Source organism: Mirounga leonina, unplaced genomic scaffold (assembly GCF_011800145.1).
Source record: "Mirounga leonina isolate KUSES-001 unplaced genomic scaffold, KU_Mleo_1.0 Mir_493, whole genome shotgun sequence".
NCBI lineage: Eukaryota > Metazoa > Chordata > Mammalia > Carnivora > Phocidae > Mirounga > Mirounga leonina.
Genome location: NW_023270780.1, coordinates 2367451 through 2383041, shown reverse-complemented (window position 1 = coordinate 2383041; position 15591 = coordinate 2367451). Strand labels below are relative to the sequence as shown.

General features: G+C 39.3%; 1 protein-coding gene across 2 annotated transcripts in view; it reads left to right on the top strand.

Annotated features, from left to right (window-relative positions):
• Positions 1-6922: 6922 nt before the first annotated feature.
• Positions 6923-15591, top strand: part of ARNT (aryl hydrocarbon receptor nuclear translocator) — a 73830-nt gene continuing 65161 nt past the window's right edge. The window contains exon 1 of one of the 2 annotated variants that reach the window (XM_034989956.1): positions 6923-7098. In XM_034989956.1, coding sequence (XP_034845847.1) covers positions 7074-7098 — 25 coding nt within the window. In that variant the 5' untranslated portion in view covers positions 6923-7073. The remainder of the gene's footprint in view (positions 7099-15591) is intronic. The other variant, XM_034989957.1, reaches the window with a different exon arrangement.

Here is a 15591-nt window from a genome sequence, read left to right as displayed (position 1 = left end):
CAGGATCTGTGGGCAGAAAAAGCTGCCCTGGGGTCATGAGGAGTGGCACATTATAACCTTTCACATTGCAAGGGGGTTAGGGATAGTGTGAGTCTCTAAGGAATTTTGGAAGCAAGGTTTCCAGGACCTTTAGGGGGCTAGCTATTGTTGGGAAAAGTCATTTATTACTGTCTAGTAAAACCCAAGTCATGAGACCCTTCAGATGTATATCGGTGGGTCATATACTTGGGGGATGATTGCCAACATGTCTTGGGGGGTAGAAATAAAGGAAGTTTCCACAGGAATTTTTATATGTTAAAGTAGACTTACAGGGTCTTGGGGGTTGGGCTAAGATTGCCTTTTGCCCTCAGCAAAGTATTAACATGGAGGCAGCTGAGTTCCTAGAGGAGTATGTCACTCTGCCTGTTTCAAGGACTTGTCAATGGGCTGTAGGCAGTAAGGAAATTTTTCTTCTGCCTTTGTTTCCCACATCACCAGTCCCTGATATTGATATCATCCAAAAGCCTTCTTTGACATCACAACTTCCTTTCACTCCACATGCATAGAATTCCATGGCAAACCTTGTTATTTTGTCACAACACTATTATGGCAATCATTATCTTTTCAGTTTCATTGACCTATGTCTGATCCTTGTAGTTGCTCCCCTGGGTCTTTACAGTAGGTATTTATCTAAGCAGATTTTCTGCTTCTAGTCTCTGCCCCCTGCCCCCCCCAAATAACCTGGATCACTGTTCCTTAAAATTTTAACCTCCAGGAATGGGGTTTACAGATAAAAGATGACTTTTTATTTTTTTATTTTTAAAGATTTTATTTATTTGATGACTGAGCCACCCAGGCCTCCTGCCAACTTGTATTTTTATTTGCTAAATCTGGCAACTCTATCTGGAGACACTAAAACTGGTGCATCTGCAGACCACCATTTTAAATAATTAAAAAAACTGCCGTACCATCATGATTACAGTAAGGAAACAACTTATAATAGTTTAAAAATTAATAGTAGTAATAGTAACTTTAATATTGGTAAGCTGAAAACATGTGCAATAGGTCATTTCTTCTGGTTTTTAAGATTTTATTTATTTGAGAGGGAGAGCGAGAGAGCGAGAGAGAGAGCATGAGCAGGGGGAGGGGGAGGGGCAAACGGAGAGGGAGAAGTAGACTCCCTGCTCAGCAGGGAGCCCAAAGTGATGGTGGCTCAATCCAGGATCCTGGGATCATGACCTGAGCTGAAGGCAGACGCTCAACTGACTGAGCCACCCAAGCCCCTCAAGATAGGTCATTTCTTTTCTTTTTTTTTTTTTTTAGGTCATTTCTTAATCAACTTCTTAATTTTCATTTCTACTAAAATTAGAAAATCTGAATTCACAGTGGGTTTGTCAGATACTGCAATGAGTGATGGCTACCACTCATTCAGATCATTCTGAATAGTTGGATCTAACATGGACCTAATATTATAGAGTTTTTTTTTAAAGATTTATTTATTTATTTGAGAGAGAGAGAGAATGAGAGAGAGAGAGAGTGCATGAGAGGGAGAAGGGTCAGAGGGAGAAGCAGACTCCCCGCTGAGCAGGGAACCCGATGTGGGATTTGATTCCGGAACTCCAGGGACTCCAGGGACCCCAGGATCATGACCTGAGCTGAAGGCAGTCCCTCAACCAACTGAGCCACCCAGGTGCCCCTATAGAGAGTTTTTAATTGAAGGCGGCTTTCAGTAGTTTGTTAGATCTTATGTAAAAGGGCATACAGCAACCTCAAAAGTTGCATGTTTCAATGTGGGAGGGAGCAGGCGTTGTATTCAGTTGCAAGGATTACATTCAGCTCTGAAAGCATTTTTCCCCCATTCAGCTGTAACATTTTGATGTGGTTTAAAATATGTTCAATAATGTCATTCATTTTTTTTCTCTGATGAAGAAATAAAATTATCATGTGTTGGGAAATAATAAATTCTTGGCAGTCAAGGCATTTGCACAATAGTCTGGTTTTCTTACAAAATTCTGATACTTTGTTCTTAAGATTAAAAATCATGGCATTTATCAGAATTGGCAGCACAAAAGGAAAGTTCTCTCCTGACCTGTATCATGACAGTCTGAACACTCCCAGAAAATTGTGCCAAAGAATTTAGAAAACAAATAAACTATAAAAGTAAACACACACACACACAGCAAACTTCAGGTAACTATTTTTTTTTAAAGATTTTTATTTATTTATTCATGAGAGACAGAGAGAGAGAGAGGCAGAGGGAGAAGCAGGCTCCCAAGGAGCAGAGAGCCCGACGCAGGGCTCGATCCCAGGACCCCGGGATCATGACCTGAGCCGAAGGCAGACGCCCAACCATCTGAGCCACCCAGGCGCCCCAGGTAACTATTTTGGATTGCAAAGGAGGATAAATTTAATGTTCAAACAACTGATGAAATAACCATTTGGAAACAAAAAAAATCATGTCATTTAGAACTGGAAGTAATAAATTCAAGTTAATAAATGAAAGCAGTGCTCAGATAAACCTACTTAAAAAAAAGGTTTTTGTTAATGTTATCTTATAGTAGAAAAGGGATCTTTTTTAAAAAAAGATTTTATTTATTTATTTGTCAGAGAGAGAAAGAGAGAGAGAGCACAGCAGGGGGAGTGGCAGGCAGAGGGAGAAGCAGGCTCCTTGCTGAGCGAGGAGCCCGATGTGGGACGGTGGGATCATGACCTGAGCAGAAGGCAGAGGCATCCCTCGAAAGGGGATCTTTTACTCCAGTCCTTATTAAAAAATTTGTGAGAGCATCTTCCTCATTACTTATCTCCTTACTTCACTGCAGAAAAAGCAGTCTTCTAACATTTCCCTATTTCTTCTAAAAGATTATGCTTACTGGCTGCTATTTTGCTATATTTACAGTTTGTACTAATTTCTGCTATGCTTAATCAGAATCAGGAGGAATGCTGTTTGGCTACCAACTGTTCTCTGATTAAAACAGAAAGTGGACTGACATTTTGTTTATTATAGCAATGGCCTTTCTACACCCAAGGCTACAACTCCTTCAGTGCTGATCCCAAGATATCTTTTTCAGACTTTCTCATACTCACAAAATAATTCTTTTTTTTTTTTTTAAAGATTTTATTTATTTATTTGACAGAGAGAGACACAGCGAGAGAGGGAACACAAGCAGGGGGAATGGGAGAGGGAGAAGCAGGGGGAGTGGGAGAGGGAGAAGCAGGCTTCCCGCTGAGCAGGGAGCCCGATGCGGGGCTCGATCCCAGGACCCTGGGGTCATGATCTGAGCAGAAGGCAGACGCTTAACGACTGAGCCACCCAGGTGCCCCAAAATAATTCTTTTTTAAATGAATTTTTTTTCTGAATGAAAATTTCCTCTTCTGCAACTTCAATTTTATTTTACTGTTTCAATATTTTTATTTCTCTTAACATTCTCCCAACCTACATATAAGCTTTTTACTTTTTGAATATTACAAAAAATTTTAGTGGAAAGTATTTGTCCCATTTAGACTCCAATTTGTTGCCCCAGAACTAAGTATAGGTAATGGTTTTTTGTGCATCCTTCCAAAAATTTTCTTTTTTCTTATCTTTATTATGACATATATCATACTATAGCAATGTATAAAATATATATGTGATTTTTATTTTATTTTTAAACAAATTTTTATTTATTTTTAAAATCCATTGTAATTAACATACAGTGTTATTTCAGGTGTACAATATAGTGATTCAACAATTCTATACATTACTCAGTGATCATCACAGGAAGTGTACTCTTCATTCCCTTCACCTATTTCACTCATTCCCCCACCCCCCACCCCAACCTCCCTTCTGGCAACCATCAGTTTGTTCTGTATATTTTAAGAGTCTGGTTTTTTGTTTGTTTGTTTGTTTGTTTGTCTCTTTTTCCCTTTGTTCATTTGTTTTGTTTCTTAAATTCCACATGTGAGTGAAATCATGGTATTTGTCTTTGACTGACTTATTTCATTTAGCTAGATCCACCCATGTTGTTGCAAATGGCAAGATTTCATTCTTTTTTATGGTGAGTAATATTCCTTTGTATACCACATCTTTATCCATTCATCTATTGATGGACACTTGAGTTGCTTCCATATTTTGGCTATTGTAAATATTGCTGCAGTAAACATAGAGGTGCATATATCTTTTAGAATTAGTGTAACTTCAATTTTGAATGATAAACCAAACAGAAGTTTCTGGGCATTTTTCCTTATGTACTGCATATATGCTGTGTAATGATTCATATTATGTGCATCAGTGGTGACCACTGTTATTAAGTACAGGGCTAATATTGCCTTTTCATGTTGTATACCATGCATGATTCTAAGTGGTATTTGATCAGGGATTTTTGCCAATAGCTTGTTATACTTTCTCCAAGCAAAACATTTGTGATTAACTTTGTAGCTAATCACCAAAACAAAAGAACTTCTGCCATTTTTTAACCAGGGATGTAACTTGATCTTTTTTTATCCACAAATTCATTCATTTCACACTGGAAAACATTATTTTACATACATTCTGGAAAAATGCATTTTACAAGTCAATGAGGTTATTATATTTGGTTCAAAAATGACTTGTAAGCTTTGATGGCTTTTCGAGTCACTGTTTGGCAAAAGTTCCTAACAGCCAGGGTGTAGTGGGCAATGGACAAATAGATTGTTGGTCCAATAAAATCCAACTTTTAGATATCCAGAGTTGTACTTTCTTTTCTTTTTTTTAGATTTTATTTATTTACTTGAGATAGAGAGCAGCACAAGTTCGGGGGAGAGGCAGAGGGAGAAGGAGAAGCAGGCTTTCCACTGAGCAGGGAGCCTGACATGGGGCTTGATCCCAGGACCCTGAGATCATGACCTGAGCGGAAAGCAAGACACTTAACTTCTTAACCGACTGAACCACCCAGGTGCCCCATAGATATTCATAGTTGTCTTTCTATTTACATTTTATTTTATTTTATTTTATTTATTTTTAAAGATTTTATTTATTTATTTGACAGAGAGAGAGACACAGCGAGAGAGGGAACACAAGCAGGGGGAGTGGGAGAGGGAAAAGCAGGCTTCTGGCAGAGCAGGGAGCCCAATGCAAGGCTCGATCCCAGGACCCTGGGATCATGACCTGAGCCGAAGGCAGACACTTAACGACTGGAGCCTCCCAGGCACCCCTCTATTTACATTTTTATTTATTCATTTATTTACCGCTGCTTAGATGAACTTATCATGTAAAGGCACAAACCTTGCACTCTATATCTAAACTGCAGTCTTGTTTAATAGCCAGCTACCTTTACTACATAATTAAAAAAAAATAGATATTCTATTTTTTTTTAAGATTTTATTTATTTACTTAACAGAGAGACAGCGAGAGAGGGAACACAAGCAGGGGGTGTGGGAGAGGGAGAAGCAGGCTTCCCGCTGAGCAGAGAGTATGATGCGGGGCTCAATCCCAGGACCCAGGGATCATGACCTGAGCCCAAGGCCAACTCTTAACGACTGAGCCACCCAGGCACCCTTACTACATAATTTTGAATTGAAATTCTGACTTGTTACTTTTTTCATCACTACTTCTTATGTGTCAATTTATTTCTTTTGAGTGGATGATTTTTCTCTTTTGATGAATTGGAAATACAACACAACAAAATAGCAACAAAGGAAAAAAATAATTTTAACAATGTAAACAATAATATACAAATTATGTTAAAATACCTCAAATTATGTTAAAATAAAACTGTACTTTTTTTATTTTTTAAGATTCTTTATTTATTTGACACACAGAGAGCACAAGCAGGCAGAGTAGCAGGTAGAGGGAGAGGGAGAAGCAGGCTCCCCACTGAGCAAGGAGCCCAACTTGGGCTGAATCCCAGGACCCAGGGATCATGACCTGAGCCGAAGGCAGTTGCTTAACCAACCGAGCCACCCAGGCGCCCCAATAAACTGTACTGTTAACTAATGAGAGAAATGGATGTAATCTTTGTAGTACATATGTAACCTCTAAGAATGTGAATATGCTCAATAGCGTAATGGAATTTGTTAAAATTTGAATTAAATTTATATTAAACAATTTATGAAATATATGTAAGGTGGTAGTTAATCTTGTAGTGCTAAAACATGTTCCTAGAGTCATACTTCTTCAGTTTGCATCGCACACAATTACTAGTTGGTTATCACTTGCTCAATCTCTTTGCTTGTTTCCTTATGTGCAAAATGGAAATAGTAGAATCTACATTAGTGTTGTGAGGATTAAATGAGTAAACGCACAAAGCAGTTTGGATAGCGTCCGGCCCGAATGCTCAGTGCTTCCTATTATTAAAAAATCTGTTCAGTCCTCATCTTATCACTTCCCTACTAAAAACCCATCATTATGTCCCTATCATTGACCAAAGGAAGTCATCCCATTCTTGATCAAAATACCTTCTTCATACATTGCCTTCTGTTTGGGCTGTCTGCATCTCCCTCACTAGACCTTAAGCGCCCAGATGGTTTTACACGATCAGTTCCATACCAGGCACTCAAAAATTATTGAGTTTTTTTCACCACGGACAAAGGTCCTGAAAGGAGGAACAAATTCTAGAAAGTGATTTACAAATCACTGTGTAAAGTTGAAGCATTAGAGCACCTAAACAGGATTTACTAAACAACTCTTCTGCACAGTCGTCAGCCGGGCGAATCCCACCACCTAGCCAAGCTTTTTAATAAAATTTTTTTCACTTACGTCACTCGAACACTGACCTCTGACGCACAGGAGGCGGGATTAGAGAGAGAGCTGGACTTCTTTTTTGCCCTCCCTCCTCCAATGGGCCGGCGGGCACAGTGGCCAGCCCTACCTCTTGGAGTTTTCATTGGTCAGTTTCCCAGAGCGGGCGGGCCGTGTGGGGGGGGGGTATGACTCCACCCACTCTATGGGCGGGGTCTGTCCTCCGTAGGGGCTGGGGCCGGTGGGGGGTTGCCGCAGCCGCCATCTTTGATTCCGCGGTAGCGGTGGCGGCTGTAGGGTGCCGTGTCTGGGGAGTGGCTCTCCCCTCCTCCTCCCCCGGTTCGGTGGCGGCAGCTCCTCCCACTGGGGGGGTGGCGCGACGGCAGTGGCATCTACGGCCATGGCGGCGACTGCTGCTAACCCCGGTGAGTAGACGGAGGACTGGGGCGCCTCTAAAGGAGGAGGGGCTGAAGGGGTTGGCAGCTGAGGGGACCCAGGGCTCAGGGGCAGTAGTTGGGGCTGAGGGCGCTAGGACGAGCGGGGGTGGCCAGAGGGTTGTGGGGGAGGGGAGTGGGGGGAGGGGCCGACCCTAGGGAACTGGGGAGACCCGAGGTGGAGGGAGGGAGCAGGCGGGTGGGAGTTCCTTGGGGAGAGTTCTGTTGGAGCGGCTCCCCGCGCTGGGCTTGGCCTGCCTCCGCTCTCCTGGCGGCTTTCTAGTGTGTGATGTGGTCCTCTTTCAACTCTGCCCACTGGAGCTGCTTGATGCAGAATAACTGGGCAGAATGGCTCGTTTTACTTTAAAAGTAATTTGGATTTATAAAGACTGGACCACGTTGCTGTTTAGCTGAAGTGTTGAACTTCCAAACGTTTAAACATTTAAATTTTAATTTAAATTTAAAAATCTTTGAATATATACTCAGTTTCTCTAGACTGTTCTACCCCCCCCCCCCCACTATCCTTTGAAACGCGTTTATATATTAAGTGCCTCTAGTGTCTTCAGCTGCTGAGGACAGAAGTTTGTGTAATGGTTGGTGTTCAGGGCAGATCTTGCCAACAGCTTGCATCCAGAAACCGAGGTTTAAATCTTGGGTGTAGATCGAGGCAGTTCCCATTCTTTAAGAAAAGTTCAGGGGGCGCCTGGGTGGCTTAGTCGGTTAAGCGTCTGTCTTCGGGTCAGGTCCTGCTGCCAGGATCCTGGGATCCAACCCTGGTCGGGCTCCCTGCTCAGCGGGGAGCCTGCTTCTCCATCTCCCTCTGCCTGCCACTCCCCCTGGTTTTGCTCTGTCAAATAAATAAATAAAATCTTTAAAAAAAAAAAAAAGGTTTGAGGGTTCTTTTGAAAGAAAAATTCAGTTTCATGTCATTTTTAAGTGAACATCTCTTCAAAAGGGGGAGCTTGAATATTAAAAAATCTAGCCAGTCATGTCTAAGCAATGGAGTAGGGTGTATTGAGGCAGGTCTAGACAGATCAGGTCTCCAAAGTCCTAGTCTCAGCCCTCCTTCCACTATATTACAGTTATTTCTCCCTGGGAAGTATTTCATTTTAGGGATCCTAGATTACCTTGCAGACCTTGGCCATTCTCTTGCGAAATAAAATCCTTTTCCAGAAATCGCTATAGTCTTTTTAAAAAGAAGCCAGAAGTTGGGGCTGAATTACTTGAAAATACAGCAGTGAAAGGGATTCACTGGGGTTCCCATGTTGAAACTGAAATTGGATTTTTTCCATGTCTCTGAAATGAGTATTATTTTGTGGTACCCAAGTTTTGCTGTAACAGTTGAATCACTATGAAATTTACTGTCTTTACTACCCTGTTTCTGGGAACAGAGCTATTTAAAGAAGTTAATTTGTCACATGCCAATATATTGTAAAATCTTTCAAAATTTTTTAGAGGAAAAGTAGATAAAATTAATGGCTTAAGTTCTATTTCAGGAAGTGCTGATGATGGAATAAAATTGGAAAGATGCTATTATTATGGCAAACCTGATCTTTTAGTAAAATAACCTATGTGTTAAAACTAGGGAGTAAATAAACAGGATTTTAAACTGATAACACATTGCAAAATAGTTACATAACCCTAGTCAAGTTGCAAAGCATTTCTCTTATTAAGAGGTGGCCAGGGTAAACAAGTTTAGTGCATATGTCGGGAGCTTTTTTCCAGCAGTGTGGGTGGGGCTGCTTTATTTTGTTTTTTTCAACAACAGTGACCAGAATGACAGTTTCTTGACTACATTTCATTAGCTGTTTCATATCAGCTGAAATCTGAAGCAGAAAATGATATTTATTTGCGTAGAATCCTTGCTGATGAAACATTTGATTTTGTTTATTATCCTTTGACAGCCTGCTTCTGCAATTTTTAGATTTCCTTTTTGATGTTCAAAAATTCTCATATTTCTTCCACGTTATTGGTACAACATTCAACACCTGGTAATTAAAATAAAAAAATTATTTTTTTCCTTCATTTCTTCTTTTGCTCCTTTATAGCAAAAGGAAGCGATCATAGATGCATTGTGGACTTTTATAGTTTGTTGCGTTTTGGGAAATGTGGACTATGAATGGAGGGTCGCAGGGTGGAAATGTACTGTGCTCAGTGAAGAGAAAGTAAATGTTTTTGGTGCTCCTGGGTGGTGCAGTTGGTTGAGCCTTGGACTGTTGCTGAGGTCATGATCTCAGAGTCCTGGGATCAAGCCTCCAGCAGGCTCTGCCCTCAGTGGGGAGTCAGCTTGAGATTCTTTCTTCTCCCTTTGGCCCTCCCCCGTCCTCCACTTTTAGCTGCACGCTTGCAAGCTCTCTGAAGTAAATAAATAAATAAATCTTAAAAAAAAAAAGTAAATGGTTTTCAGGTCAGAATTCTTTGTTGCGTGGTCAAACATTTCCTTAGAGCCATTTAAGGCACTAGATACGTACCTATTTCTTTGAGTTTTTTTCTACTTTATCTTTTTGCTGGTTAAGATTCCCTATAGTTCTTGTTAATTCTGTCTTCACAAATGCCTGCAAAAGATTTGTGTAATCATTATTTAACTTTTCTCTCTAAGCTCCATTTAACTTAATCTTAAGGGTTAATAAGAATGCTTGATGATCATGTTAATTGTAGAGTGTGATTTAGAGACTGTTGATGGCCCTTCAGTATCTTGTAGGGGACCTGGTTCCTTTGCATTTTCACTATGTCTTAACATGGTGCTGGATCAAAAGTAGAGTAAGATATGGCTTATTCTCTACTCTCTAAGAGTTATGTTAAAGTAATAGGTCTAATGCAATAATGGCCTTTTCTCTACATGAATTGATAATCCCCCATATTTTATTATTTTTCATTACTTTTACTTAATATTGGCAAGTAGAAGTGGGTGGTAGGTGGTCCATGAAGTGTTAGGCTGTCTTTTTTGTCTGTGAAATACTAACAGTTTTGATGAACACTTTTTAAATTGCATGCATGATTCATAATGCATTGGCTAAGGCACTGGTTGGGAAGAGATTAGGTATTTGACTTCCAGTTCAGTATTCAAACCAGAGATTTGAATGAATTTGTAGGTGTGTAGGTATTTCTTTCCTTGATTCTGGTAGTCTCATCTCACCTCTTTTTGTGCTAGTAGGCACCACTTATTGTGGATGGAGAATGTGGCAGAAGGTAAAGGAACGAACATTGTTTGGGTTTGTGAAGCTGATATTTAGGAAAAATTTTTCTTTTTCTTTTTCCATAATTTTCATGTAAATTACAGTTTTGAAAGCATTAATTAACAATATTCTTACCTATTACCTTTACTTTTTTCAGATATGGGAAAAATAGGAGTTTATGTGGTGTAAAATTAAGATGTCAAGATATTTTATTGCAAAAACCTTTTGAAAGTATACTAAATATAATTTACTAATTCAACAATTGAAATACAATTAACATTTTGAAAAAGAACCTTGATCTGCATATTAGATCTGTGTAGCTCTATGCATTAGATTTGTGGTGCCAACCTGAATCTTCTTTATTTTCTTAAACATTAAGAAGTAGATACTTCTGCATTTTTGCAACTCTGGTTTTCTTATTTTTATGAAGTAGTGGTCTCTAATTTTAGTTTTTTGCACTATAGCCCTACCCCTCTACTCAAACAGTCCACTAACAGATGAGAATACTGTGTTTCCTGGATGTTTAATGAAAGTCTTTTGTGGTTCTCTGTGATAGAGGATGGCTTCTAAGGAAATAACAGTAGGTTATTGGTAGCAACACAGTGCCAAGTGGTGGTTAATCTTCAAAAACTAGGGACGCCTCGGTGGCTCAGTTGGTTAAGCAACTGCCTTCGGCTCAGGTCATGATCCTGGAGTCCTGGGTTTGAGTTCCGCATCAGGCTCCCTGCTCAACAGGGAGTCTGCTTCTCCCTCTGACCCTCCCTCCTCTCATGTGCTCTCTCTCTCTCTCAAATAAATAAATAAAATCTGGAAAAAAAAAAAAACTAAATTGTAAGAGTCAAGGAAACAAACCCTTTTTTCCTGAATTTTACTTAGGCCATGACACATTGTGGGTATTTCATTCCAAAACTAGTAAAATTTGAATCCCTGATTGTGGAAACTTTTTGGAACCATTTTTTTTTTCCTTTCATGTTATTCACTCAAATATTTATGTATGTATGTGTGTATTCATTTATTTATTTAAGTAGGCTCCATGCTGGCAATGTGGGGCTTGAACTCACAACCCCAAGATCAAGACCTGAGCTGAAATCAAAAGTCAGACACTTAACTGACTAAACCACCCAGGTGCCCCCACAATATTTATTTTAAAGGTTAATTCCCTGGTGGTACTGTCCTATGTGGGGGGTATAGAGCTGATTTTATGTATGTATGTATTTAATAACCTTTTTTTTTAAAGATTTTATTTTTAAGTATTCTCTACACCCAACGTGGGACTCAGACTTACAGCCCCCCAAATCAAGAGTCACAAACTCTACCAACTGAGCCAGGCAGGCGCCCCTAGCGGATTTCATTTAGATGTAACAGTAAAAGAATACATTTAAAGCCTTTCTGAAATACAAGGCTTGAGCTCACTGGAGTGTATCTGGGCCCATCATCCACACCCAGTGATAGACCCTGCTTCTAGAGCCATCTGTTTTAAAGAATGATTAAACATTTATTAAGTTCCTACTTATGCCAGGTTGCACTTTCCTGTTTGTATGTTAGAAACCATATCTCATTTTTCCAAATTAATTCTCTAAACTTTTATATCTCTTCATCATTTTTTAAAATATTTTATTTTTAAGTAATCTCTATACCCAACATCAGCCTCAGACTTACAACCCCGAGATCAAGAGTTGCATGCTCTACCAGCTGAGCCAGCCAGGTGCCTCTCTTCATCATTTCTTCATTTTGTATTTTCTCCTCTACATTTTCATTGTAGTTGAACGGACAGACTAAGTTTATGATTTTAGCAATGTAATTAGAATTTAAGTTTCATGAGAGCAGGACCTTTACCTTCCTTTTTCACCACAGCGCCCCACTGCTCACAGTGGTGCCAAGGATGTAGGACTAAAGTTAAATAAGTATTGGTTGAGTAAGTGAATGTTGGGGGTTCGTATCTTTATGCACTGTCAACATGAAAATACCTCGGGGCACCTGGGTGGCTCAGTCATTAAGCATCTGCTTTTGGCTCAGGTCATGATCCCAGGGTCCTGGGATCGATCCCCACATCGGGCTCTCTGCTTAGCGGGAAGCCTGCTTCTCCCTCTCCCCCTGCTTGTGTTCCCTCTCTTGCTGTGTCTCTCTCTGTCACATAAATAAATAAATAAAATCTTTAAAAAAAAACCCACATGAAAATACCTCTGCAAGGGTAATACTAATTAAGCCATTAACATGAATTAATTTATAATAGCTAGCATTTATTAATAATTGTTCTATTCTAAATACATTATTTCATTTAATCCTCATATGTATTATCTTTTTTAATTTTTACAACAGTTCTATGAAGTATGTACTAATATTACTGTTTTACAAATGAGGAAACTAAGGCACAGAGTGAATAGTTCGCCTGAAATCTCATAGCTAGTAGGGGGTAGGGACAATTTGATTGTTGGCAATCTGTCTACACAGTCAACAAACATTCTTTTATTTTAAATTTTTAAAATTTTTTATTTTATTTTTATTTTTTAGAGAGAGTGGGGGAGGGGCAAAGGGAGAAGGAGAGAGAAACTGTGAAGCAGGCTCCGTGCCCAATGCAGAGCTTGACTCAGGGCTCCATCTCAGGATCCTGAGATCATGACCTGAGCCGAAATCAAGAGTTGAACGCTTAACCAACTGAGTCACTGAGGCACCCCTTTTCTTTATTTATTTTAGAGAGAGAGCGCACATGCATGCATTCATGTGTAGGGGGAGGGGCAGAGAGAGGGAGAGAGAATCTCAAGCAGAATCTGTACTGAACCCATCCTGAGGCTGGATCTCACAACCCTGAGATCATAACCTGAGCTGAAATCAAGAGTCTGACGCTCAACTGACTGAGCCATCCAGGCGCCCCATAGTCAATATATTTATTTTTTTAGGAGATAAGTGTTGTTTTTTTTTTTTTAAAGATTTTATTTATTTATTTATTTGGGAGTGAGCGTGAGCAGAGGGAGAGGGAGAAGCAGACACCCCACTGTGCAGGGAGCCGGATGCGGGATTTGGATCCCAGGACCCTGGCATCATGACCTGAGCTGAAGGCAGATGCTTAACCGACTGAGCTATCCAGGTGCCCGCCCCTGTTTCTCAGCTCTTTAAATAACTTTTAGGCTTCTTACTGGAGTTCGTCTCCTAGTTCTTCATGCCCCATAATTGTACCTTTTTGATGAGCCTCTTAGATATGCTGCTTGCTTTTTTTTTTTTTTCACTGACTCTTATTTGTCTCTCTTGTCTGCTCATTTTCTTTTTTTTTTCTTTTTTTAAGATTTTTATTTATTTATTGAGAGAGAGAGAATGATAGAGAGAGAGCATGAGAGGGGGGAGGGTCAGAGGGAGAAGCAGACTCCCTGCCGAGCAGGGAGCCCAATGCAGGACTCGATCCTGGGACTCCAGGATCATGACCTGAGCCGAAGGCAGTTGCTTCACCAACTGAGCCACCCAGGCGCCCTTGCCTGCTCATTTTCTTTTTCTTGTTCATTATACTTCTTTTCTAGTTTCACTGCTGGGACTAGAATTTATAATTAATAAGCTTCCTTCATTTCTATCTATTTGCCCACCTACTTGCTTTCCTACCTTAAATATTTGCTTGCTAACTACTATATCCCATTCTCTTCATTTATCTTCCATGTATTAAAGATTCTCAAAAAAAAAAATTCTCTAAGATTGTCATTCCTGTCTTCTCACATAGCTTCTTTACTATATTTTCATCTATTTAAAACACATCTCTATTTGAACAATCTTTAACATACAATTTATATATATGCTCACCAGTATTTCCTTCAGATCTTCTACCCTTCCTTACTTTTCTGTATCTTCCATGACTGTCACAGTTTTTCCAGTTCCTCAGGCTAAGCAACTGGAAGTATTTGGATTCTTTCATGTATTTATCTGATTGGTAACCAATATATATGTTTCCCCCCTAAAACATATATATTTAAACATATAAAATGTTTTGATTATGTAAAAGTATATATTTAAAAGATGTTTAAACATATATATATAAAGTAATTTTAATCAAAATTATACATGCATATATTTATTTAAAGACTTAGTTTTACATGATTTCTTACAAAAACAACAGTCCTCCACTCCATTCTCTGTTTCTTCTCCCCAGTAACAACCATTTTTATCTCTTTTAACTTTTTTGTTTTTGTTTGAATAAAATGTTCGGGAAGTAGAAGACATGAGTTTTCAAATTGAAGGGACAGACCAGTGAATGAAAACACACCCACATCTAGGCACAATATCATGAGATTTCAGCATCAAATAAAAAGAGTATCCTGTGAGCTGCAAAGAAAAAAAGTTGATCACTTCAGAAGAATCTGGAATCAGATTGATTTTGCTTCTCACTAGTCACACTGGAAAGTAGAAGGCAATGGAGCAATACCTTCAGAATTCATAGGGAAAATAATTTCCAATTTAGAGTTGCAGACGTAGGCAAACTATCAGTTAGTGAAATATAAGAAAGATATTTTCATATATCCAAGGTCTCCCTTACACTCTTTCTTAAGAACTTAGTAGAGGATGTGCTTCACCAGTAATCCAAGAAAGAGAAAACATGGAATATAGGCGAGGCAGTGCAACAAGGGAAGAGTGAAGCATCCATTTTGCATACATTGCTGTTAGTTTCCCTGTTTTCAGTATGATAGCCTCACTTTCAACTTTGCTTGGTGTTTCTTGGGCCAGGGCAAATAGATAGCAATGAAGATTTATATTCTCCAGAGAATAAAGTAGTCTTTTGATGGGGGAGTAAGGCAGTTTCCTTGCTAGAAGGAACCGGGAGAGGATCTGGAAACCCACCTGCTGCTTAAACATTGTTGAACCAATTCTTTTTATTTTAGCTTTCATTCACACACACCCTCTCCCCTGTACCTAGAATCACCAATTCCTGAGACTTTGGGGGATTCTGACATATAAATTGAGGTGGTTTTCTGCTTTTCCCCTTGCTGGCTTAGGATTCATTTCTTGTGGATCTATCAAGGCAGTGGTCCATTTCCAAAAATTTGTTGCTTTTTTCTTCCATTTTTGTCCATGGATTTTATGTCTTGTATAAAATTGTTTTTCTCCTTATGTAATTTTTTGGGGGGGGGAGAGAGTAAAAGTAGATGTATGCATTTACTCCATTATTTTTATTCAGAAGTTGCCTTTATCACCTTATCTATGGTTAGTATAATTCATCTCCCTGCTTCTGTTACTTCAAACTTTTATTAATCTTTAATTTATGTTTTCTTCTTGTCACTCTGATTTAAAGGTGTATTTTATCTTTTGGTTGCTTGTTGAATCAAATCTAAGA